General features: G+C 22.5%; 1 protein-coding gene across 2 annotated transcripts in view; it reads left to right on the top strand.

Annotated features, from left to right (window-relative positions):
- Positions 1-3,423: 3,423 nt before the first annotated feature.
- Positions 3,424-24,264, top strand: part of Dip-B (Dipeptidase B) — a 35,741-nt gene continuing 14,900 nt past the window's right edge. Inside the window, exons 1-4 of one of the 2 annotated variants that reach the window (XM_011506715.1) lie at positions 3,424-3,629; positions 6,623-7,000; positions 18,219-18,500; positions 19,567-19,675. In XM_011506715.1, the coding sequence (XP_011505017.1) occupies positions 6,735-7,000; positions 18,219-18,500; positions 19,567-19,675 (657 nt within the window). In that variant the 5' untranslated portion in view covers positions 3,424-3,629; positions 6,623-6,734. The remainder of the gene's footprint in view (positions 3,630-6,622; positions 7,001-18,218; positions 18,501-19,566; positions 19,676-24,264) is intronic. The other variant, XM_011506716.1, reaches the window with a different exon arrangement.

The raw sequence follows: 24,264 nt of genomic DNA, 5'->3' as shown, positions 1-24,264 counted from the left end.
CTTACATAAATCAAACTTTACAAAAAACATATACTTTTTACTATGTATATATATACAATAATTACCTATTTTTTTTCCTTTTTTTTTTTTTTTTTTTAATTACCTATGCAAATAAATAATACACTTGATATGTTATTTTATTATATATTATTATATTTATACTTTCGTGTAACGTTCGTCGGCTTAAATAATAACGTTACTCCTCTACGATTCATCCCACATTCGTAATTTATTCGACTAAACGACCGCTTTATCGAACATTTCGTCAGTTTAACAACTGTTCTAATTTTTTGTTTATTTCATATCCAAAATTACCTTTTTTATCATTCACATGGCTATCTTATACCACCAACTGAACGCCCATTAATTATTTACACGACGTTGGTTCCCCATCCCCTAACCAATATATTACCAAAATATACTCATACTCGCATCTATGTAACCTTTAATTTCATGCCAAAAACACAACGACCTGCAACACTATTCCGGTCGTGATACGATAGCACTAACAGCAACTGGTGATTACTTACTACCAGCCGACTTCAACTAAATACTCTGGCTAACGAATACCACGGCAGAAGTGTAGGAAAGTGATAAATACGTGTAAGCGAGGTAAATTAGAGTGCGAAAGCCGGTTTGGCTCTCCGACGTGATTACGTGTCTATGTTCTTTGTAAATGGCCAATCGCTAGTTCATGATTAACATAATATAATACTTCAACATTTTGCCGTTGATTTTGGATTGCTGGTAAGTTTTTGATAATTTGCAATAGTCTTATTGTAGCAATGGAGAGTATTGATATCAAATTTTTCTTCGGGTTAAGATCATTGTACCTAACCTTGAAACCATATCGACGCCATTAATAATTATTTACTCTTTTCCTTTTCATCTATTTACGTGCTTGGACCTTTTCATTTAATTTTTATTCATTTGCAGGTTAAGTGTAGATTTTCAGTGTTAACAAAAGATTAATTGTATATAATAATAATAATATAATTGAATATGTTTCATCAAATTACACGTCATGCTTGCGACTACATTATTAGGAATTCAATAGGATAATTAATGTAAAGTATATTAGAAGTTTTGACAATAACTATTCTTAAATTGTTCGAATACTTGTAGCAACATTTCCTTTCTTAAATAAATAAAATATTATTATTGAAGTTTATGAAGTTAATATTTAACAATACAATTAGTATATTAGAATTAGTATATTTTTATCATTATTAATACTCATTATAGTGATTATATATTGACTAATATTATATAATATTGACAATATTGTTAAAAAAAATTCATTTATACAATGATGAGTTTTTGAATTACTCTAGTAAAAGATGAAGCGAGCAATTTATTTTAAATTAATTGGCATTGAAAAATTATTGTAAGAATTCAGTCGGTTATAATCTAGCAATCTACCATCATATCAAAATTCATAACAATATATATATATATATATATATATATATTTATTTATAATAAAAATTCTATAATAATGTTATTGATTGCTTAGTAGTATGTGCACAAATAGAGACTAAAATTTTTAATAGCGCTGAAGGTCCTTATAGAATGATTTCATAAAATGGTAATACCGATATTCTCATAAGATTAACTTCATTTTTTTTTTTAAATTTACTTTAATAATTGTTGAATTAAATATTTGACAAAAATTCTTTTACATTCAATGTATTTAATAATTTTTATTTTACTCACAATTTTAATTTCTATACAATAAGTTTTTGAATAATAAAAATGACAATTATTATACTTATACAGAGGTATAGTATAAGTATAGTTAACGAAGTGAAATTTCAGCAAATAATATTTGTATAAATAAAATAAATAGTATATAAAAAAAGAAGAGGTTTCCTTAAAAAATGCTTTTGCCGTGTGATTAAACTACATTATAATTTATTTTTATTTAAGTATAAATATCTTGCTGTGTTTAATAAATAAAATGAGCATCTTTAAAACTTATTAGATTAATATTATAAAATCAAATCTTTTAAAAAATAACATGCAGTTTATTAATCCTTGATTAAATGTTTTAAAAATTTACTCTTTTTGACTATTATAAATAATGTTAAATTATTCAATCTACCATTTTTAAAAGTATATATTTTAAAAGTATAATTTTATTTCTAATTAATTTATTAGAAACATATTGAGATTTATTGAGATAATACTTTATCTCTTAAATGAAGTATAGTTTCAAAGGAATTCAGTACTTTAAATGCTTAAATTTTCATTTTTCCTCTAAAATAAAAAAATCTAAATATATAAATTTATATATTATTTATTGAAAAATTCATATGATAAAAACATCAATTTTAAAGTTTCTTACTGTAAATTTATTTGCTCTATTATCAAATTTTTATAAACAATTTATGAAGTTAACTTCAAACATTACATTGCTTTCACAAGTCAATGATCTTTAATAAACGTTGTTTCACAAATGTACTCAAGTTTTAGAAGAGTAATTAATATTTACATTACACGATTTATCACCATTATTTTTCTTAATTTATGAAAATCATTTTTTAATCGTATAAATTTTACTTTTTAACGTAATTGAAAATAATAAATTACTGTAACAAATTTTTTAAATAAATTTTGATTCTTAATTTGTTGAATTCATTAAATTGACTTCTTTTTATTTTTCATGCTATCATATATATATATATATTAATAACAAGAATTTTTATTTTAATTTGTACTATATAGAAATGAATTTGCGTAAGTTTAGTTACATAAGTATAATTCTTAATAAAAAGCTAATTATTAATTTATAAACTATATTTTATTAATGTTAGATACTAAATTTGTTTATAAAGGTTTGATCAAAATTGATAAATATAGTATGTGAAATTAATATATTTGTATTTTACTTCACTTATCTCTTAATTTCAAAGTTCTTATATAAAACTTTGTTTATCTTAAATCAATAAAATATAAGATGAGATATATAAAAACAGAAATGTACGTATCGGTTGTATCTATTTGGATCTTGCAGGCAATATTTTTTTATTTGAGCGATACTAATTTTGTAATAAATATTTATGAAATATACAAGCGTACGGTAAGATTGACTTGTAATTGGAAAAATAAAAATCTGCTGATATTAAACATTATATTAATAATTAATAAAATTTTAGGAAAGCTTAAATATAATTTTAATTAGAACAAATACATATATTTTTTTCAATCAAATAATTGATTTATTCAAACATCTTTGCTCATTTGTCTTAAAAAATAGATCTCTTATAGTATTAAATTGCCTTCTCGCTAGTCCTATTATTTTCCAAGTTGGCGTAGGCTTTAGTATATATTTTCTATTCCGAACTCTTCCTTGTCCTAAGAATTCTCCCTAAGACACTCGAATTATACAATTTCAATCCTTTCTCGTTGTCTATTAGTTACGAGTTGTCATTCATTTCTTTGCATTCAAGGTTATAACCTATAACGACTTGGGAACTCAAGCTTCACTAATTCCGAAAGATCGGATATCCAGTCTTAGCCCTTGCAAAGCCTCAGGGCACGGATTTGGGTTAATTCTCACGAGACACCTCAAGCAGATATAAACCTATTCTCTCAAGAAGCCTCCTTAACCCAACCATGGATACAAGGTTTGCCGATCTTTTTAGTTTGAGCTTTTTTTTTTTTTTTATCATAATTTATAGATAAAGTATATAATTCTTTAAAAATGAAATTAATAACTTTTAGTTTATTTGTACGAATTTTTCGAAAGAGTTAATGTTTTTTATAGACTAAAATATTTAAATGTACATTAAGCTGTAATTTAATTTCTAAAAAAAATTATTAACAAAATATATTTTTATATTAGTAGTAGTTATTTATTATGTTTTTAATCAGATTCAAGTGATGCTTTTAAGATAAATGGCTATTTTCATTTAGAAGTTAAGAGTATTATTTATCCAAAATATTCTTAATTTTCATAATTATATTATTATAGGTAGTATTTAATCTGTTACTATAATTTTCATAATATACTTTAAAACAATAGATTATTAGTATTTTAATAATCATGCTATATTATAAAAAAATTAGTTAATTACAATACAATTTATATTTGCAGATAAGATATGACTGATATTAATAGCTGTGTATTATCAGCATTTATCAGTTATAATATCTTTACTAATGAATATTTTCGCATTTTACCAATTTAAAAGAAAATACTTACTTGTACGTTTCGTAATATGCTAGTTTTTCTTTTCCAAAGGCTTGACAATAGTTATAATTGAATAAAATTTAAATGTATTAAAATCGCATTAAATAATTTGTGAATTACATTTTAACTATAATAAATTGTTTAATAACTATTTCAGTTAATTTTTGATATTTTAATAAATATATCTAAATATACAAAATTATTATTAAATAAATAAAAAAAAAAATTTAATTTAATTCTTTGAATTTTATGCAAAGAAAAACAAACAAAAATATTTATCGTATTTTTAATAAATCCATATATTTTATTTCTCTTGTTACTTTCATAATACTTAATTAATACTAGATTTTCTAATAAATATCCAATTAACCAAATATCTATTGTTCAATTTATGTATGCAAATAAAGATTTTAAATATTCGAAATTCTAGTTAAAATAATTTATCCAAAAATTTAAATCAGTTGTTTAATATGCTAATGTTCTACCTCAGCAATATTTCTTTTAATATTCAACAAACAATTCTTTTAATACGACAAATAAATATAACACATTTATTATAATGTATATGTAATGAATAATAGGATTAATTCATTTTTCGCAGGCTACTTATTTTTGTAATCATGTTTTTTATAAAAACATGTATCAACAGTACTTCACCACTATCAAATTTATTATAGTGTATTGTTATACAGTATATAGTTATATAGTCAAACATTATAATATTTAACTATAATATTTATTATAGTTATAATAAAAAGTGAAAAGTTTTCAATTATATTAAAATTATTATAGAAATTTATTATATGTATTATATTAGGGTTAAGATCATTAAGAACCAGCACCAGAATTCTTTTATTCCAGATTATATTTATAAATTAATGAGATATTAATTATCTTATTATAATTAAAAAGTAATCTAATGAGATGTTTGAAACAGGATAAGTTGTTGTTTTAATGTCGGTTATTTTCTAATGACACTTGCCTTTTTTCATGTAAATATCCCATATTAAATAAACGGAAAAAAACGTAGTTTTTCCTAATATAAATTAGAAATGGTTTTTTCCATCATCCTTTTGATATAGTAAGTTGACCTAAATGAACAGTAATATGATAATTATTTCCGAAACCACTGTATTGGGCTGAAAAGATACTTAATGTTTCTTTATTGTATGTTAAAATTAAGCAAATATAATTATGAATCAGGAAAAAACTAGTAGAAGTAGAGAACAGGTAGAGACTGTCGGCTGTACTTATGTATTAATAATATTTTACGCTGATATAATGACTACTATAATTATAATGATAACTATAATGAATACTAGAATTTTATTTATTTTATGTCAATTATGCTATTACATTATATTAGTTTATCGTACGTTTTTTATTAGTATTTCATTTATTTCATAAAAAATTAATTAGAATTGTTGATTATATTATTATTAAAGTAAAAGATACATTTTACATGATTTTAGCGAAATTTAAACAAATTAATTTTCGTATAAAATTTATAGCATCATAACTATTGTCTTATAAGCTAAGTAAAATCTGACTTTCACTGAATCATGCTTATATACCGATAATATAGAAAAGATGATTACACACTGAAGCATTTAATTTAATTAATCCATAATTAATATAAAAATGATAAAAAAAAAAAATAATTTTAAAAATTGCCCAGTATGCGTCAAAGCTGATAAATACATAAGTATCATTGACGTCAATGGCACGTAATTTTATATTTGCAGAAATAGATTACTGACATCGATAATAAATAAAAACAGATTTACCATTTTATACTGTACAAATGGTATGTTAATGTAAGCCTAAAAAATGGCCATGAATTTCTCAATAAAAAATATTTTATTTTATTATAAGGTCATTATTAATAATAGATAAATTCTAAAACTATCTTATGTTTTCTATTAATTTGAAAAAGCATTAATATATAATTAATAAAAAGTATATTAATAAAAATCATAAGAACTCTATATGAATTTAATATATATATATATGTATAATTAAATTAGAAAACTTATGACAAATGTATTGAATGTAGCGTAAAAAGATATGGTAAAACATTAATATTTCTCGATTTTTTCTAGCATAGACTTATATTTTTATGGTGCTTGTAACGACGTTTTCCTAAATAGTACCATAGTTCTGTTTTTATTTTTTCATATTATCTAGTCTATTTTATGGGTGGAAGAATCATATTTAAAATTACCATTTTTTAGTATTAATTTTTCGTTACTTTTACCATACAAATATCGGACGTTACATGTATTCATTCTCTATCACTCTATTTTGTAAAAAAAATGCTTTAATGATAAATGTGTTATTTTTTCCTATTTCTCTCTAATTCTTTTCCTTCAAAAGTAATAAAATTTTAAAAAACTAGAGGGAAAAAACTTTTTTTTACCATTTCAGCCTCTCATAACACTTTTGAAAAACAAAACAAAAAAAATTAAGAATAATTATTCTATGAGGCACACTTGATCGGTATAACGCACGTACGTTACGATTAAAAACGTGTCTTAAGATGTCTGGGATTGCTATGATGATATCTGCATTGGCCAAATTGGAAGCGAGATGCTGCTTTGCACGGAAAGGACGCCTAAGTGTTGAGAAATGGCAACAGCAATACACGAGTGGCAAATGCATAGGGAAAAGAGAGCTGCACTTTAGTAACTTCCAGTCTCTTCGGCCTTCTCAAGTGGCTAACGCTAACGTTAATGCTGTTGCGCTTTACAGGCAGACAATTACAAATGGAGACGGACAACAGCAGCTGGCAAATCACTACTCAACGTACTGTATGCATTCATATATGTGCTTTTTGCTTACTTGTCGCATTGGGAAAGTTGGATGATTTATTAATGATTTGAAATATATGTTGTTTTACTTATACAGCAGAATATGAATTCATTTATTAAATCATTGAAGTATGATTTTTATATGTCAATGATTTTTTTTCTTCTTTTTTTTTCTTTTTTTTAAAATTTTTCTCTAATCGAGATTTTCTCCATATTTTTCATTGGTTTTAACTTATTAATGTAAATATACAAGCTTTCATGTAAATCTATTAATTGGTAAATTTTCAACGTTACTTAGTAATGACTTATTAATTTAATGGAAATTTTGTTCATGTTATTAGCTATTCATGTACAAAATTAAAAAATAGTGAAGCCTTGAATCTGATAAATAACGAAAATGTGGAAGTATTATGACGCGATTTGATGAATTTTACGATTGCAATTTAATGTGAGTCATTACATGCCCGAGACGGAAATGACTTACGTCGTAACTTCTATTAACGGATGATAAGTAACGTTTTCTTTTAATTGTTTTTACCAACGGAAAAATCGTAAATCTCGTAGCCATTAATAGATAGTTAATGTCTTTGTCTTTTTTAAGACATATTCTTTAAGTTAAGTTTAGACATTCGATCGTTCATTTTATGATTTTATCTTTTTTTTTTTTTTTTACTAATGTATAATAGTAAATTCATGACGCATTAATGATAACGTGGTAGTAAAAAAAATTACTATTATCGCGTGAATGGTTCCATGTTGAAACGTTGAAACATTCCTTGCCAGAAACCATGTAACATTATTTAAGTATGCGTTGCTCTGGTATTTACCTTGTATCTAAATGTGATACATTTGCCGTATATCATAAATTTTATTGATTTCATCGTTAATAAATTGATTATATATATTTTTTTTTTTCAATAAATAGCTTTACATAAATGCGACATTTCCGTACATAACTAATTATTTTTATATTAATGTACACTTTCTAGTTGATGTATATTATAAACCTAAAACGTAGTTATATAGTTTAAGGAATTCATAAATTTAAAATAATAAAGAAATTATTAAACCATAAAGTTATGTTAAAAAGGAGCACAAATTATGTAAGCAAAAGTAACTAATAGAGATATAACAAAACAGATCAATAATTTTGTCTATTTTCGTTACGCATACTTAATAAAAATGAGACATCTTAGTTAATTAGCTACGCTGAATATATTGAATATAAAACAGATTTAACTTAATTTCATAATTGTTTATTATAAAACCATTTTGTATTTCTTACTTTATTTAAGAACTAAATCAATTTTTAATATATATAAAATTTACATTATATTTTTTCCTTACAATTTTCAATATTAGCATATTTTATAAATTTCTGAGATATATCTAATAATTTTTATTAATTATTCATTTTGAGTATGTCTAAAGTAATTTCTTGTTCGAATGTTTCGAATAAGAACACAAATAGAATGTAATAATACCTCATGGAAATAACGTATTAACATAATATCTTATTTATATTATAAGTAAATGTTAATATGTAATAATGACAGATAAAAAATGTTAGTACATTTTATATATCATGAAGTGATTATATAATGTTGCTAAGCAATGCAAATATATTCAACGATCATTTTAATTTATTCAGACTAAAGATACAATGTAAAGTAATATAGAAATTTATTTATAATCAATACATAGTGTGGGTCTCTAAATGTTAGTTTACCTTTCAAATTTACATTAAATATATGTTATGAGTATGCGGATTTTATATCGAACCATTAAATTGTTCTTAAAAAAAAAAAAATAGTCCTTAAATTACGACTTTAGTTAATTAAAATATACGTTCAAAAGAATTAATAATTGTAATTATACTTTTGAAAAGTTTTTTAATCTATTGAGCAGCAAGTTTTTATATATTAATAAATTTTAAATCAAAATAAAAATTAGGTAATAATAATATATATATTTCATAAACATTTATTATTCTATACCATTTTTAATTTCTTTAGATTAAGTCAACTCAATCTCTATAATTCAATGTTCTAATTCCTAATGTAGTTTATTTAAAAGCTTTTTTTTTCAAATTAAATTTTTTTTTAATTAATTTACTTTTTCCTTATTTTTCATCGAAACACTTTTTTTGGTCTGAACGATGAGTTCTAAGGGTTGTAAATCATTGATGTATAAAATGTGTGCTGTGAAAAAACCATTATAATAAGCACGTTTCAATTACGTGCTGATGTATGTTGTTCCATTCTATAGCGAGTCATATCCACCACTTATATTGTATCTGTTTTATTATAATATTTCATAAAATTTCTTAAAATGCGCATATGCTTTACTTATTTCTGTAGAGATTTAGATGTAATGGTAAGATACGGCATATCTTTATATCCATAGTTTTATCAAAACAAGAAACATACTATTATATTAAAACTATTTTTATTATTAATATTATTTTTCTTTCAATCTTATAGATAAAACCATAGAGTTATGCTTACAGTTTTCCCACTTTTTATCACTACAGTTTACACTTTTTACGACAGATTTTACAGTTTTTATACTTTTGCTATTATGCATTTAGATATAGAAATTTTATCTACAAACAATAATTGTATGATCTGTTACTTGGCAATTTTATATGTTTTATAGATATTACAGAAGTTATAATTACTGAGTAGAGGTTCATTCGAAGAATCTTATACATGTGAATCTTCTTGCTTATATAAAAAGTTTCTACTATCATATTTCTTATATTCTCAACTGAAGCAATTGATTAATTAATCATTGCATTTTAATTACTAATTTATTACACCTTCTATAATCATTGTGTCATTCCCTAATATTTGTTTTTCATAGCCAGAATACATTAGATTATACAATCGATGCTTTGTAATTATTTTTATAAATATTTCTAAAAAGTAATGGAAACTTGTAATCAGCATTAATAAAAATCAACATTAATGATGAAAGTTAATAGTTATCAACAATTAAAAAAAAAATGGTGTATTTATATATAGAACTTTTGTATTCTCATTAATTATATAGTATTTATTTATATAGTAATTAATTACAATTAATCATTGTAAATAAATATAGGCTAAATTTAGTATTTACGTTAATAATTTTTTTTATACGCATTCCATAAATTATTTTTCGTAATCCAGCCAAGACTGTGTATTCTTCAGTATTTGTCATATTGTCAATAAAATCAATTCTAATAGTAGAAAAATTTTATTATCCAAATAATACATAAAACGTAAAAATTACGGGAATTATAAGTTATTAATATATTACAGTACTCGAGGACAGTAGAAGCAGTATTTTATAAATTTGATATTAATAATTTTATGTAAATGAAATTAAAAAGAAAAACAAAACAATTAATAAAATCAATAATTGAATTTATAATTTCATGATATTATTTGAAAATTATAATACATTCTATCATTTTTATTTCAAAACTAGTTATTATAATTAATGTACGTAAAAGTACACTAAATTTATTAAAAATTATACGAAAACTTATCTTCGTATGTTGTTGATTTTTATGACATAAAGTACTTATTACAAATACGAAAGACTCCCTGATTTATATATTTCTATCACATTTAGAAAACTTATCTAAAATTGTTTTAAGTCGATTTTTTACTTCATAATTTCAACTTTAAATATTTATCTTTAAAAAGGTCTTTTTTGACAAAAATTCAATGTAAAACTGAATATCAAATTTACATGCTCTTAAGATAATTTTATAAGAAAAACGAATGCTCTCATTTTTAAGGGCTACTAAAAATTTTTTGAAAATCGGAACCATCAACATTTTTTATGATTTTTAGCCACTAATACGAAATCAGTGATAGCTTGTTCATTTTAATTATATTTTTTATATTAATATATATTTAAGAAATAATTCTAAAATGCATAAATTATATAATGTAAATGTAGATTGGCAGATAAGTTATATATCATTAATAGTTACATTTGGATTGAAAAAATATTTAGATTGAATATATTTTCTAATTCTTAATACAATGGATATTTGTATTTTTAAATCTAGTAAGAGAAGTAATAAAATAACTAATTCAGGCAACTTTTTTGATTGATTTAAATAGCTTTATACTATTTAATATTGCATTATAATATAAATTTTATTTAAAATTTTATTATGTATACAAATCCTTAAATAACTGTTAACGAAATTATCATTTTTTAAAATCTTCGAAAATGAAATTTGTATAAAGGAGATTGCAATTGACATTAACATTAACATTTTAGTAATAATTAAGATTTTGTTAATTTCTAAAAAATTTTTTCTTACAATAATTTTATTTTATTTTATTTATAACTATTTATCTTTTTACTAATACCAGGCAACTTCCGAAGAGTATTTCATCCTTGATTTTATGTTGTTTTAGAAGCTTTTGTCTACCACAATTCTCTTAGTGGATTTACTTGTCCTCTTCATTAAATTGTTCTTCATGTTAATTTGATTTTCATCAAAAAATCGTATATAGGGTGGACTTATTATTTTTTGTTTAAAATTATTATATAATATATTACATTTGTTCTTTTACCGGTAGTTTTTTTTTTTTTTTTTTGAGAAAAATTGCAATAAATAAATAAATAAAGTACTCGAAATGAAATTTTCGGCAAACGATACATTTAAAAAAAAATTTTTTTATGTCCGTATGACTGTGTGATTAAAAGTTATCATAGGTCATAGATGCTATAAAGTATATGAAACATTCAAAAAAACTTAATGTGAAACAATTGTCAGGTAGAATTATTATACATTTGATTAAAAATTTATTAATGTTATATTAATAAGTTTCATTTGTCAAATAATTCTACAAAATGGATTTGAAATTATTTATAATCAATGTGATTAGTCAGAAAATTGTTATTATATAACACTAATAATAATAATAATTATTATTATTATTGTTGTCAATTTAAATGATATCTAACTACTAGACAATGAAAATTATATTATTTCAAAACATGAAGTATTTATGGACGTCTTGTCTTCGGTTTAGTTATCATTTTGTATTGTTATCCAAACGATTTAAAAAGCTATTAAAGAGATACATTATGATAATATACATAGAGCAACAGAGGAGGGAAGAGCACACACACATATATATATATATATATATATATATATATATATTCAGAAAAGAATGATCGATATGGGATTACTGTGAGTGTTTTGCCTCTTTATAGAACGCTGTCCGCTAATTAACCTAATATGATGAGCATTGAAACAGAATAAGGTATTGCAAGATCCACAACTAAAGAAATAAAATACGACTGCTGTATACCATATAATGAAGAAATATATGAGCGCAAATACTTGATTGGAATAATTGAAATATTTTAAAATTTTACATAATATTTGATCTACGAACGATATTAACAATGAATTTTTTAAGAAAATTATTAATTTTAACTTTATATAAAGGAAATTATATAAACAATTATTTATCAGTTGTGAAATACCATGAGAACTGCTTAAAATGTCATAATTGTAAAAATCAGTCCATAAACAATCGCAATAAGAGTATTGAAATACACGGATTTTTTTCGTTAAAATTTTTTAATACTCTTTTACATATTTATAAATATATAAAGCGAAGAATGAAATTTTCACTCTATATTTAAGAGGCTACAGAAAATGCTATAATGTAACGACGCTTCACCAAAATTATACCAAGATTATTTAGAATATATAGTGTAAAGATTTTTCAAGATACAAGGGAAATTTATAATAATTACTAATATTACAATTAACATGTTCGTAATAATTATGCGTCATTATTTATAATACCAAATTAATATGAAATTAAACTTCCAAACATTGAAAATAATAGTGTCTTCGCTTAACGTACGATAATGATATATTAATGACAGATGAAAGGATATTATAGTTAATGCATTATATATCTCAAATAATAGTATTTATAAAATATATGCGTGCGTAAGTAATTAATAAATTTTGTAATTTTTGTAACAAAAATGAAATTTTTATTGAATATTTTTTTATTAGCTAAATATTATTAAATTTTATAAGATAATTTACAATATTAGTACTTATTAACATAGAGTAAAGCCCTTTTATTTTAATTATAGTTATTATTCAATTATAATGATTATATTGCGTATTACTTAATTATCTAATGATTAAATAGCATAATTAATAATTAATGCAATTGACTTCAGATATTTATCGAAGCTAAGTCGTTGTTTACTCTTTTCCATGAAAAAAAAAATTAATTCTTGAATCCGTTTTTGTTACCATGAAATATGTTTAGTTTAGATCTAATCCTGTATAAAAAGCAAAAATTTTAGAAATAAACTTATGTAATTAAAGAGTTATAATTGTAGGTATGATTTAATAAGCCGCAGAATTTAGTAGGACCGAAAGTCCGATGAATTATAAGTGGTTGCTCAGCTAATCATTGTTGACAAAATAAAATTATAAAATTATATAAGATTATGGCTACAACGATAATCCAAAGCCAAATATAAATTCATTTCATAATTAGTATAATAGAAATGAATAATTCTAGCCATTAATTTAGTAATACTTTTAAATAGAATAAGAAATCATAAATAGAAAATGCTTCAAATGCAATCTAACAATATGTAATATTAATATTCGTATTTATCTTTGAAGAAATTACACAAAATATATGGACATAATCCTTATAATATATTTATAAACTATTATTAAATGCTTTAAATAAGTATATTTATTAATCATAAATCTTTGCCGAGGAGAGGATTCTTAAGAATACACTAGTTTCTATATTTATTAGCAAACTTATATTTTGGATAAATAATAGCCCATGATTTATATTGCATACAAATTCCGTGTATACGCAGATCGTAACGCGATTTAAACAAACTGCAATGCATTCTAGTACTTTCGTGTATAAAATAGCCATTCAAACCAAGTTGTGTTCAAGTATTCATACAAGCATACACGTACTTCATAAATTTCAATTGTTGCTTATCGAGGATCAGATGGACGCTCGAGAGTCAGGTTATACGTTATTTCGATAGTATAGTAGACTACTGTGAAAGTCAGAGTCCACTGTATTCATGCGAATGATTTAAAACTAGATCCTTCATCAGTTGATCGCACAATACTAATATTTAGCAATTTAGTCCAAAATAATAGCACATTCGTGCAGAAGAACTGAATTTGAATGTAGGAAATCGTAATACAATTTTCTTGACTTGAATACGTTGCGATACAACGAATGAAAATTAAATTTATAAAACTTTTAATTAATATAATATTATATACATTATCCATACTTCATTTTGAAGCATCTAAGAATTATTTTTATTATACTTATTTAAGTTTGGACTTTTGTATTTGATTAGAATTATGAATATCAAAACTTTGCAGAATTGATGGTTTTTTCACTTATTCATCAAACATTGATTTTCTGTAACGGAAAATTATGGATTTTAAAATTAAAAAATACTTGGTTAAATACAATATAGTAAAACCATGGATAAAAAGGATCCAGAACATTTTATTTGTTATAAGCTTATCAGTAAATGGATAATAGAAAAATGAAGAAAGAAAAATGGATATTTCAAGTGCCATGTGCATGTTATTATTTAAAAGATTTGCAAATATAATTGCATCTTTTAAATTGTATTAAAATTCTTGAAAATGTAAAAATACTTGATTATATATATATATATATATATATATATATATATATTGATTGCATAAGTTAAAAATATAGTTATATATTAAAAAGTTAATTAGTTAAATATATTTGTAATAGCTCTCATTATTGACAATATTTTTTATATTACTATAACAAATATCATTCTTTACAATGATTTTCAATTTTATATTATGCACTATAAAATTAAAATAATAAATACTTTTCCCTCTAATACTTACTTCAAATAAATATTTCAATTTTTAGTTAATATTCATTTTAATTTGAAATAATAAGATATTGATCAATCTATTAATATTTTAAAGGAACCATTAATAAAAAATTTATTAATGAATACTAATATGAATTAAAAAATTATATAAACTACTCTATTTGCATTTTAAAAATACAGTAACATCTCATTTACATATTTTAGTGTGATATCAAGTTTCATATTTATATTATTTGCAACATAAAAAAAAAATTTATTCTATGGCGATTAATCAGTTTATGTAAGCGATAAATAACTTTACAAGAACATATTAGTTTTTGTTATTATTTAAATAGATAATATTAAAGAAGTTTTCTTGTAGATATGACAAATACTTCATTATAAATAAAAACAGTATTTATTTTATTAGAATTACACATACATGTTACAGTATAATATGCATATGGTAATTTATAATTGTTATAAATATAATACAATAGTTATTTCTGTATAACAATTAAAAATGAATTGTTTTAAATGAATTATAATTTACGTTGTCACATTTACCTAATATTAATGCTAAAGGAGATTTAAGTTTATTAATGTGTACTATGTAATTACGTGAATTGTTAGTATCAATTTATGTATTAATTCATTTTTGACAGAATATAAATCCAGTATATTTTTCGCTTAAAATTCAAAAGTATTAAAACGTTTTTTTTGAGTAATTATACGATATATATAGAAACATTTACCATTATTTAAATCGAATTATTATACTTTTCACTGCATATTTATATTCAACTGAATTAATATGTATGCAAGTACTTCACTTTATAAAAAGATATAATTTAATGTTGATATTATATTTGCATATGTATACGCTAATCTTAATTGTAATTGTATGCTTTTATTCTTTTTGATTAATTTTAATAATCTTTAATTAATTACTATATAAATATGTCTCCAACCTCAATTTTAAATACCCAAATATTAACAATATTACGCTCCCTTAAAATAATATTTTTTATTGTTACGTTTGTTTTATATTTTAATTTTTGTGTGTGTGTGTGTGTGTGTGTGTGTGTGTGCATATATAGTTTAAATGTAAAGGCGTAAACGGAAACGGTAGCTATATTACACCATCGCTCATTTAAAAGACTGTAAATGCAGATACATTAGTTTCATGTTATGCGAATTCGTTGTAATACGAGTGTATGATGAAAACAGCAGCAGTAAAATAGAACTCGTGCAATGGTGTACATTGTGTGCAGTATTGATCCTTTCGTATGCATAAAGTAGGCAAATACATGTGTATACGTCCTGGTTCTTATATACTTGGATAACTTTACATACCTACACGTGCAAGTAAAGTATGCACACGAAGTGATGAGTTTAAAGAACTGTGAATAAAAATTAGAGAAATTTAAATAAATTAATATATAAAATACTTTATCATCTTTAGTTCATTATTCTATTCAATGGTTTTTGTTATTATGCTAATATAAAAGTCTTAAAGATATCTTATAATTTCTCAGATATCTTAAAATTATAAAATTAATAATTTTTATAAATAATTGTAAGTAAATAAGTATAACAAATTAAAAATTTATCGGAAATAATAGAGTTGATAATTTAAATCTAAATAATTTTTAAATGATTTAAAAAAAAAAACATTTTTAAGTTAAATACATTCCACTTATTGGAAAATATGGATTTAAAAAAATATATATTTTAGTATAATGAAATGATTTTAAAAATAAAACATTACCATCTTCTTTAATCCTTTGCATATTTATCTCTATTGTTTTTTAAGATTTCATTTTAAAATCTAAAGGTTTTAATTGTATGAAATGTTTAAAAATATTTTAAAAAAAAAAAACCAATTTTAGTAATACGTTTTAAAATAAGTTAAATATTTTTTTTTAATACGTATTATTTATTTTCTCAAAAATTAAATTAAAATCATCAGAACTCTATATGAAATTCAATTAATTATCTCTACCTAATAGATGTAAAATATAAATATATCGTAACTAATTTAATATAATATATAGTTTTTAAATATATCAAATAGTCATTAATTGATATTTACTATATATTTTAGTTTTTATGAAACGAACAGATAATTTTCTCTAATTTGAAGATTATCCAGCCAAAGTTTAATAATCTTCACGTTGCAATTGTAAGAGAGAAGTTTTTCTTTACAAAATCAGTCAATGATTATTAGAAACGTTAATTTGAACATTTTGGTTAATTTTTTTTTTTTTTACTCATTAATTTTAAGTAATCCAAAAGAGAGAAATATGTTATTAATTAATACCAAAAATTATTGTAAAATATCTTCCTTAGTATTCCAAAGGAAATTAAAATATATTATATCGTCTAACATTTAAAATTAAGAGTTGGATATAGAACAATGATAAATTAAATTTAATAAGGAATAAATTAAAAAAAAAAAAAAAAATAAAATATTTTGTTCTAATAAATATTACTCCAATTAATAATAATTTTAGTAATTATTCAAATCAAGATTTTCCACTTTAATGAGTTTATGGAATATAATATTTTTTATTGAAAGGTGATAAATTATTACCAATTAGTTATAATAAAATAAATATTTTTATAATGTAAGATGATGGAATATGCTAATGAATATGTTAGAGAAATATGAATGAGTACACTTTTTCGAAGCTAAAAATTTGAAATTCTAAATCTTTGTGTTCCTCAAATAATGGTTTGTTTACCTTTAAATAAAAGAAAAATTTCCTAAGTATTTCTAATTGGCCTTCGAAAATTATGAAAACAGATCATAATAAAAGCTGTAACAAAACTATAACTGTTTGATTTTAACTTTTATGCTCCTTGAATTTTCGACTGTTAAAAGACATTTTATTTAAATTTTTGCATAACATCATTTTGACATACGATGGCATATAAAACTTTGTACTTTGATATTTACTTTATTCATTCACGTTTTATTTATTACGATATTCAAATAAAATAAAAAATAACACAGTATTGTTGCAAGTATACTGTAATGATTAAAATTTTCTTGTGTATATACTCTTGTGTTTGATACTTCATTTTTCTCCTACAGTTTCTTGAATTTGCAAATATCTTACTTTCGACTTTTGCTCGAATCACTAATTTATAACTTTCCATAGGAAAATATCTAGGATTATGAGAAACATAACTAAGTAATGGTGAATTATATAATGCAGGAAATACTTTAGGGACACATAAAAAAATGTGATTTAAATATAGGGAGAAAAAAAAATGAACCGATAAATCTTTGATTGCAGATACATACCAAGTCGATTGCAAATCGAACCTAATATTTGTAGCCCAAATTACGATGGGGTCATCCTCATCTCAGGTACACCGCCAGGAACTCAAGAGCCAGAGCCCTTTAAATCCCTCCTCTTCAGTAGCAGTCAACTCGACTGTGCTTTATTCGAGCACACAACCGTGTTGCCAATAAATTTACCGGCAAAACGGCTGATCTACAGTCCAACGGGTCCTATTGACTGCGACTACGACGATGTTAGGGTCTTCAACCTTGCAGCAGTCAGGGGAATTAAACGGTAATCTTCGTTGCATAATCTCTATCTAACACTTTTTAGAGATGTAATTAGTTATATAATAACTCTATGCTAAAGTTTTTAAGTTAATTATAATATAACTCTCAATTGAAATAAATATAACTTTTCAATGGTATAAAATTAATGCATTAAAAGAAGAGAAATATAATATTTAATTTTATATTTAAGCTAATTAAATCCCATTGGATTTCCAATACTTTTGAATTAAGTCAATTACGAATAAATCAATACAAATTAAATAATATTATAGTATTTTCAAAAGCTTAAATGAATTTACTTCCATATATAGTGTCAGATGATGTTCTAATACAAATTTCGATTGGCATTGGTGTATCCTTTGTGATGTTATTTTTGACGATTGAAAACATTTTCTAAAGATTTATTTTATTATGAATGATTTTATTTCAACACAGAGAATAATAATTTTGTACTGATTAACACCTCATTATTATTTGTTTTAAAATTGTAATATTATACTTTAATAAATAATTTTATCATATTTATAATAATTATATATTTATTTATTATAAAATTTTAGTTTCAAAATTTTAAAATAATCGTTCAAGTCGACTCTGCTTATTATAATGATGCATTTAAAAGCACAATACACAAGCATTGAAATACATTCAATTCATTCATTTATAATACATAGTTTAAATAATACGTTATTCATCCCTCTAATATTTCATACAATAAATAAAATTAATAGCATGGAATGTACTAATATAACAAAATCTTGTCAAATACAAAATATTTTTAAATCATAATGTACACCATTGGTTCGTTCACTTTTAATGCACATCGCTGTGAAATTTTACAATTATTATAATGAATTTTGTAGTGGAATATCGGTAATAGGGATTCATAATAGACACGTATGAACAATAATTGTTAACCGAAGCGATATGTTGCATATCCAAATTTTTAATATTTTATCATTTATCATTTTTGCAAATTGACAACGTGGCTCATTAGACTTTAACATTATTTTTGTAATTCGTGTCAGATGTAATGTACGAAATGAAAGAATACAATCGCTTGTTCACAGGGCCTTAGAAGCTGGCGTTCGCCGTCCTTTGTTAGTTCTATTACCAGATGATCGCTTTGAAAATGTGGAATTGGTCACGTTGCTGGGAGCTCTTGAAGCTCTCTATGTGGTGAGTAAAATCCCTTTGCAAAACCTTATTGCAATTTCAATGGCAATTTTCAATTAACCATCAAACTAGACTGATTCTTAGGAACCACCTGCTTAAATAAATACTATCGACATTTACATTAACATTGAAATAAAAATTGTAAAAAGCTTGTAATATATTAATTCTTTTTCTATAAGACTGATGGTAAGCCGATTGTTTATCTTAGAAGATATACTGCATTAGAAGATAGTGATTGAAATCTATAAAAGAAAATAATTATTTTGTGAATAAAAATATTTTTTTGTTCTGCTGGTTACAAAAACATTCAGTAATAATACCATATAATTTAATTAAAAATTTATAGATACTACTACTTATTGTATATAAACAAACAATTATAATAACATGCACTATAAGAAGGAATTTTGCATGTGTATCTAAGGTTTTAAAATCTAATTCAAAATTTATTCTTATTCTTCTACATTTTCTTGTCTTTCTTAGTTCTTTAACATTTGTCTAATTATGCATCTCCTTTAATATTAGTTTACCTTAACCAATAAATATAACATTGATATTATATTTCAAAGTACATTTATAAATATAAATTATAGAATATTGACCTGAATTTAAATTTAATGAATTTTGACTGTACAATTTATAATTAACATATTTGATAACATATCAAATCATTATTTTATATTAATTATATATCCATACGAAAATTAATACTGAATAATTAAGTATATTGATTAAAAAAGCAGACTTTTATAATTCTGTTTCTTTTATGATTTAATTTACTCATTCCTAATTTTTTAACTAACTGATTAGATTGTGAATCATAATTAATGAAGCAGAACGATTTAAAACTTTAACAAAAAGGTCTCTAATTTTTTATTTTAATATTAGTTGAAACAAATATATTATGTATTTCTGCATTTTTAATTATCTTAGCACGTATTGAAAAGTAATAGTAAGTATTTTATGCTAAAGTTTTTCATAATAATGAATCATGGCATAACTATTTGAGTCTATTGTACTTGAATTTAACACGATTAATTCAAATTATGTGCTTAAAATTTAAATTATTTATAATAAAATAATACAAATAATACTTAATTTTGTTGGGAAGAAACAAATTTCAGAAAAAAATGCCAAATTTTTATTTCATAATTAATTATTACGATATTGTAATATTATAAAACAAAAAAATATTAATATTTTTTAATTTTATATAAAAATTGTTTAGTACATTTAATAAAAACTATTTAAAAACTATTAAGAAAAGTTTATGTTTAATAAGAATGTATTAATTGCTTTTAAAGGTGATTTTCAATTAAGTGGCGTTAATATATCACATTTCTTTCCTATTATCATATAACAATATGGAATACAGCATGAAAAAATAATTAAAATAAAGTTAAAAGCATAACTTTTACACTTTGCAATTAAGAAAATTATTTTTACAAAAATTTATAACAACAATCTAATACTATTCTGTTGCGTTTTAAATTATGTATGAAAATTTTTTTGTATATACAAAATAGTTTTGCGTAAAATTCAACAATTTTCTATAAATAATATCATTGTTAATTCTTTATTTAAGTCATAAAAATAAAATTTCTTTAAAGTTGTCCTTTACATATACATTAAAAATTAGTTAATAAAATCTATTTACCGATAGTTTTTAAATAAAAATATTTATTATTTGCAGTCTTAGGTTAATTAAACAATAAATTCGTTTCTGTGTTAAACTACTGAGTACTATTAATTAGATTTTGAAATTATGTTAATATATTTGTGATTTTTTATAAGTAAGTTGAAGTAAAATAATGACAATAATAATGATTTCATCGATTCTCCAAATCAATTTTTGGTTTGGACCCTTTGGACGGTTCCTTTTTATTCTACAAATGTTTCATTAGCTAAATTATTGTCATCATCCGAAGCCTTATTTTAATTAGTTAATTTTGTAATTGTTAGTGAAATATTTTTATCTTTTATATGCATAATATTTCATAAGCTTAACAGTATCGCAACTTAACCTTACAAGTTGAAGGTAAGAATTTGTGCTTTGTTTGTACGGCGCTTACACAGCATATGTTTGCTCCAGTTTTGTAACGTTAACTAAAATGTCAGTACGTTCACAAGAACTTAACAATGATGTGGTCGCTATCATGGCTCTTAAGCAACTAATATGCTGTTAACATGCGTGTAGATATACTAATATAGGGATTGGGCCGATAGTGTAGTACAATATACTATCGAAGGGACATACCATGCGTTCTTGCAAATTCTAGGAGAGTCTGACTGACCTAATTAACAAAATACCTGAGACTCGAAATATTCATGGTTTGTTTTTTACGAACAGTGGTGGAACAAGTTGCATTAACCCTTCCAAATACCAAACGTCTTTGGAATATCTGAACCAACTCGCGTTCTCCAATGTTCTTAGGCTTCTTATTGTATGTGGATATTGAAGCAAAGGCTGTACCAACATGAATATTATCGAATTTTGAACTTCATAATAAATTTCGACAGCTTCAACATAGTGTCGTACTTTTAAACTTTGCCAAAGATTAAAATAAATCATTTTCTCATTCTAAGAATAAAAAATTAAGCAAATTCGGATACTTTATTTAACGATGTAAAATAATTTTATCTTATTTTAATATTATAATGTTAAAAGGGTAATTTTTAATGTTTAAGGATAAAACTTTTTACAAAATACAGCTTTTTTCTTTTTTCTTTTTCCTGAAATACAGCTCACTACGCATTTAATATTTAACAGATCAAATATAAGTCATATAAATTTTAAGTTTACTATTAGAGACAGAATTAATCAGCAATGTGCAAACACTGCTAGTATTTCATTTTTATTAAATACCATTGTATAGATAATTATAAAAGCAATATTATTTAACAATTTTTATTTTTCAAGAACTTTCCAAGTTAAAAAAGATTATAAAATTTATAAATAATATATTAAAATGCCAATTATTTTTATTAAATTTCCTAACGACAATATTATAATATTAATAATGTAATTTTATAAATTAATATTAAAAAGTTTCTTTCTCATTGGAGAAATATAACTTCTTAGAATAATCATCAAATATAAAAGATTTTACGAGTGCAAGAAAATAATATATTATTTATTAAAAGACATCTATCTATAAAACTATTTCGGCATCTCAATATGCTGTATCTGCTTGAATTGAGAAATGTATTCGCGAAAAAATAAATCTATTATTTATGAATGTTTGACAAACTATTTGCTTATTTTATATAAAGCATATAACTATATTATATTGGATATATTGAATTATGTAATTTGAATATTTATTATATATATATGGAAACAGTTGCAAATTTATTAAGTTATGAAAAATAAATAATAGTAAGATTATCTTATTGTTCCACATTTTCCTGTTTTTTTTTTTTTTTTTTTTTTTTTTTTTTTTTTAATAATTTTTATAATTTCAATAAAAATGTGTTTTACTTTTTAAAAGATATACTATCAATTTGTTAAAAAAAAACATTTAAAAAAATTAGGAATAAATTTATGTTTTCATATCATTTTTAATATGTTTTTATAATTATATATTTATCTATCTAGTAATCTTTATTCATTTTTATAAAAATATATAAATATGTTATTTTTAGTTTATTTATTATTTTATTCATACATCCGCACTTGTTAGGCAATACTTGCCTATCATAAAGAAATAGTATTAACTAACATTTCAAATTCTTTATTGTGTAAAATGTTTAGATTAAAATACTACATGCATATGTGGTATGATAATATTAATTTTTTAAGAAGATGAGAAAGTTACATACTTATACTTATACTTCACAAATTTTAATCAATAGAAGAAAATTTTTTTAATTTTTGCCATAATTATTCAACAAATGATATGAAATTACTGACAATAATTATACTTATTAGTCATTGTTTGCTTAAATATTATTAATGCATTAAAATAAAATGATAGTTTTACTTTATTTAATAACGATACAACATAATTATAATGTTAACATATATAATAATAATGTTGCTTTAAAATAATATGTCGATAAATGTTAATTCAGTAAACAGTGATAAATTTTCAGTTTAAATAATTCATATAAATACATTGTTTTGTTAAAAATAATTATTAAATAAGATATCACTTATTAATTAAATTTGAAGTTTCATTGTTAATTTTTTTTTTTTTTTTTTGTAAATTCATAGTCTAATTTTTATGTTTAAATTTATTATCGATTGGAATTTCTTATTGATTGACTTTATAAACTGGCCAATATTGAGCAATTAAAATTTACCAAGATAATATACACAGTGAAAATTAAACATAAAAAATGTATTACAAATAAAAATTCTATATTAAGGTGAAATAAATATTTATTAAAATCGTCATTTTTCAAAGTTATTAATGCATGCTAAATTTTTATTTATTAATCTACACTAAATAAATAAGTAAATATATAACAAAAATTCAAATGCAATATTTTATTACTAAAAATATAGTTATTAATAAATTAATAAATATAATAATATTTATATAACTTGAAAATTAAGACATTAAGTATAATAAAATATAATAGAGCGT

The sequence above is a fragment of the Ceratosolen solmsi genome, unplaced genomic scaffold (assembly GCF_000503995.2).
Source record: "Ceratosolen solmsi marchali unplaced genomic scaffold, CerSol_1.0 scaffold6, whole genome shotgun sequence".
Classification (NCBI taxonomy): Eukaryota; Metazoa; Arthropoda; class Insecta; order Hymenoptera; family Agaonidae; genus Ceratosolen; species Ceratosolen solmsi.
Note: the sequence above shows the minus strand (reverse complement) of the source record. Positions and strands in the feature narration are given on the sequence as shown.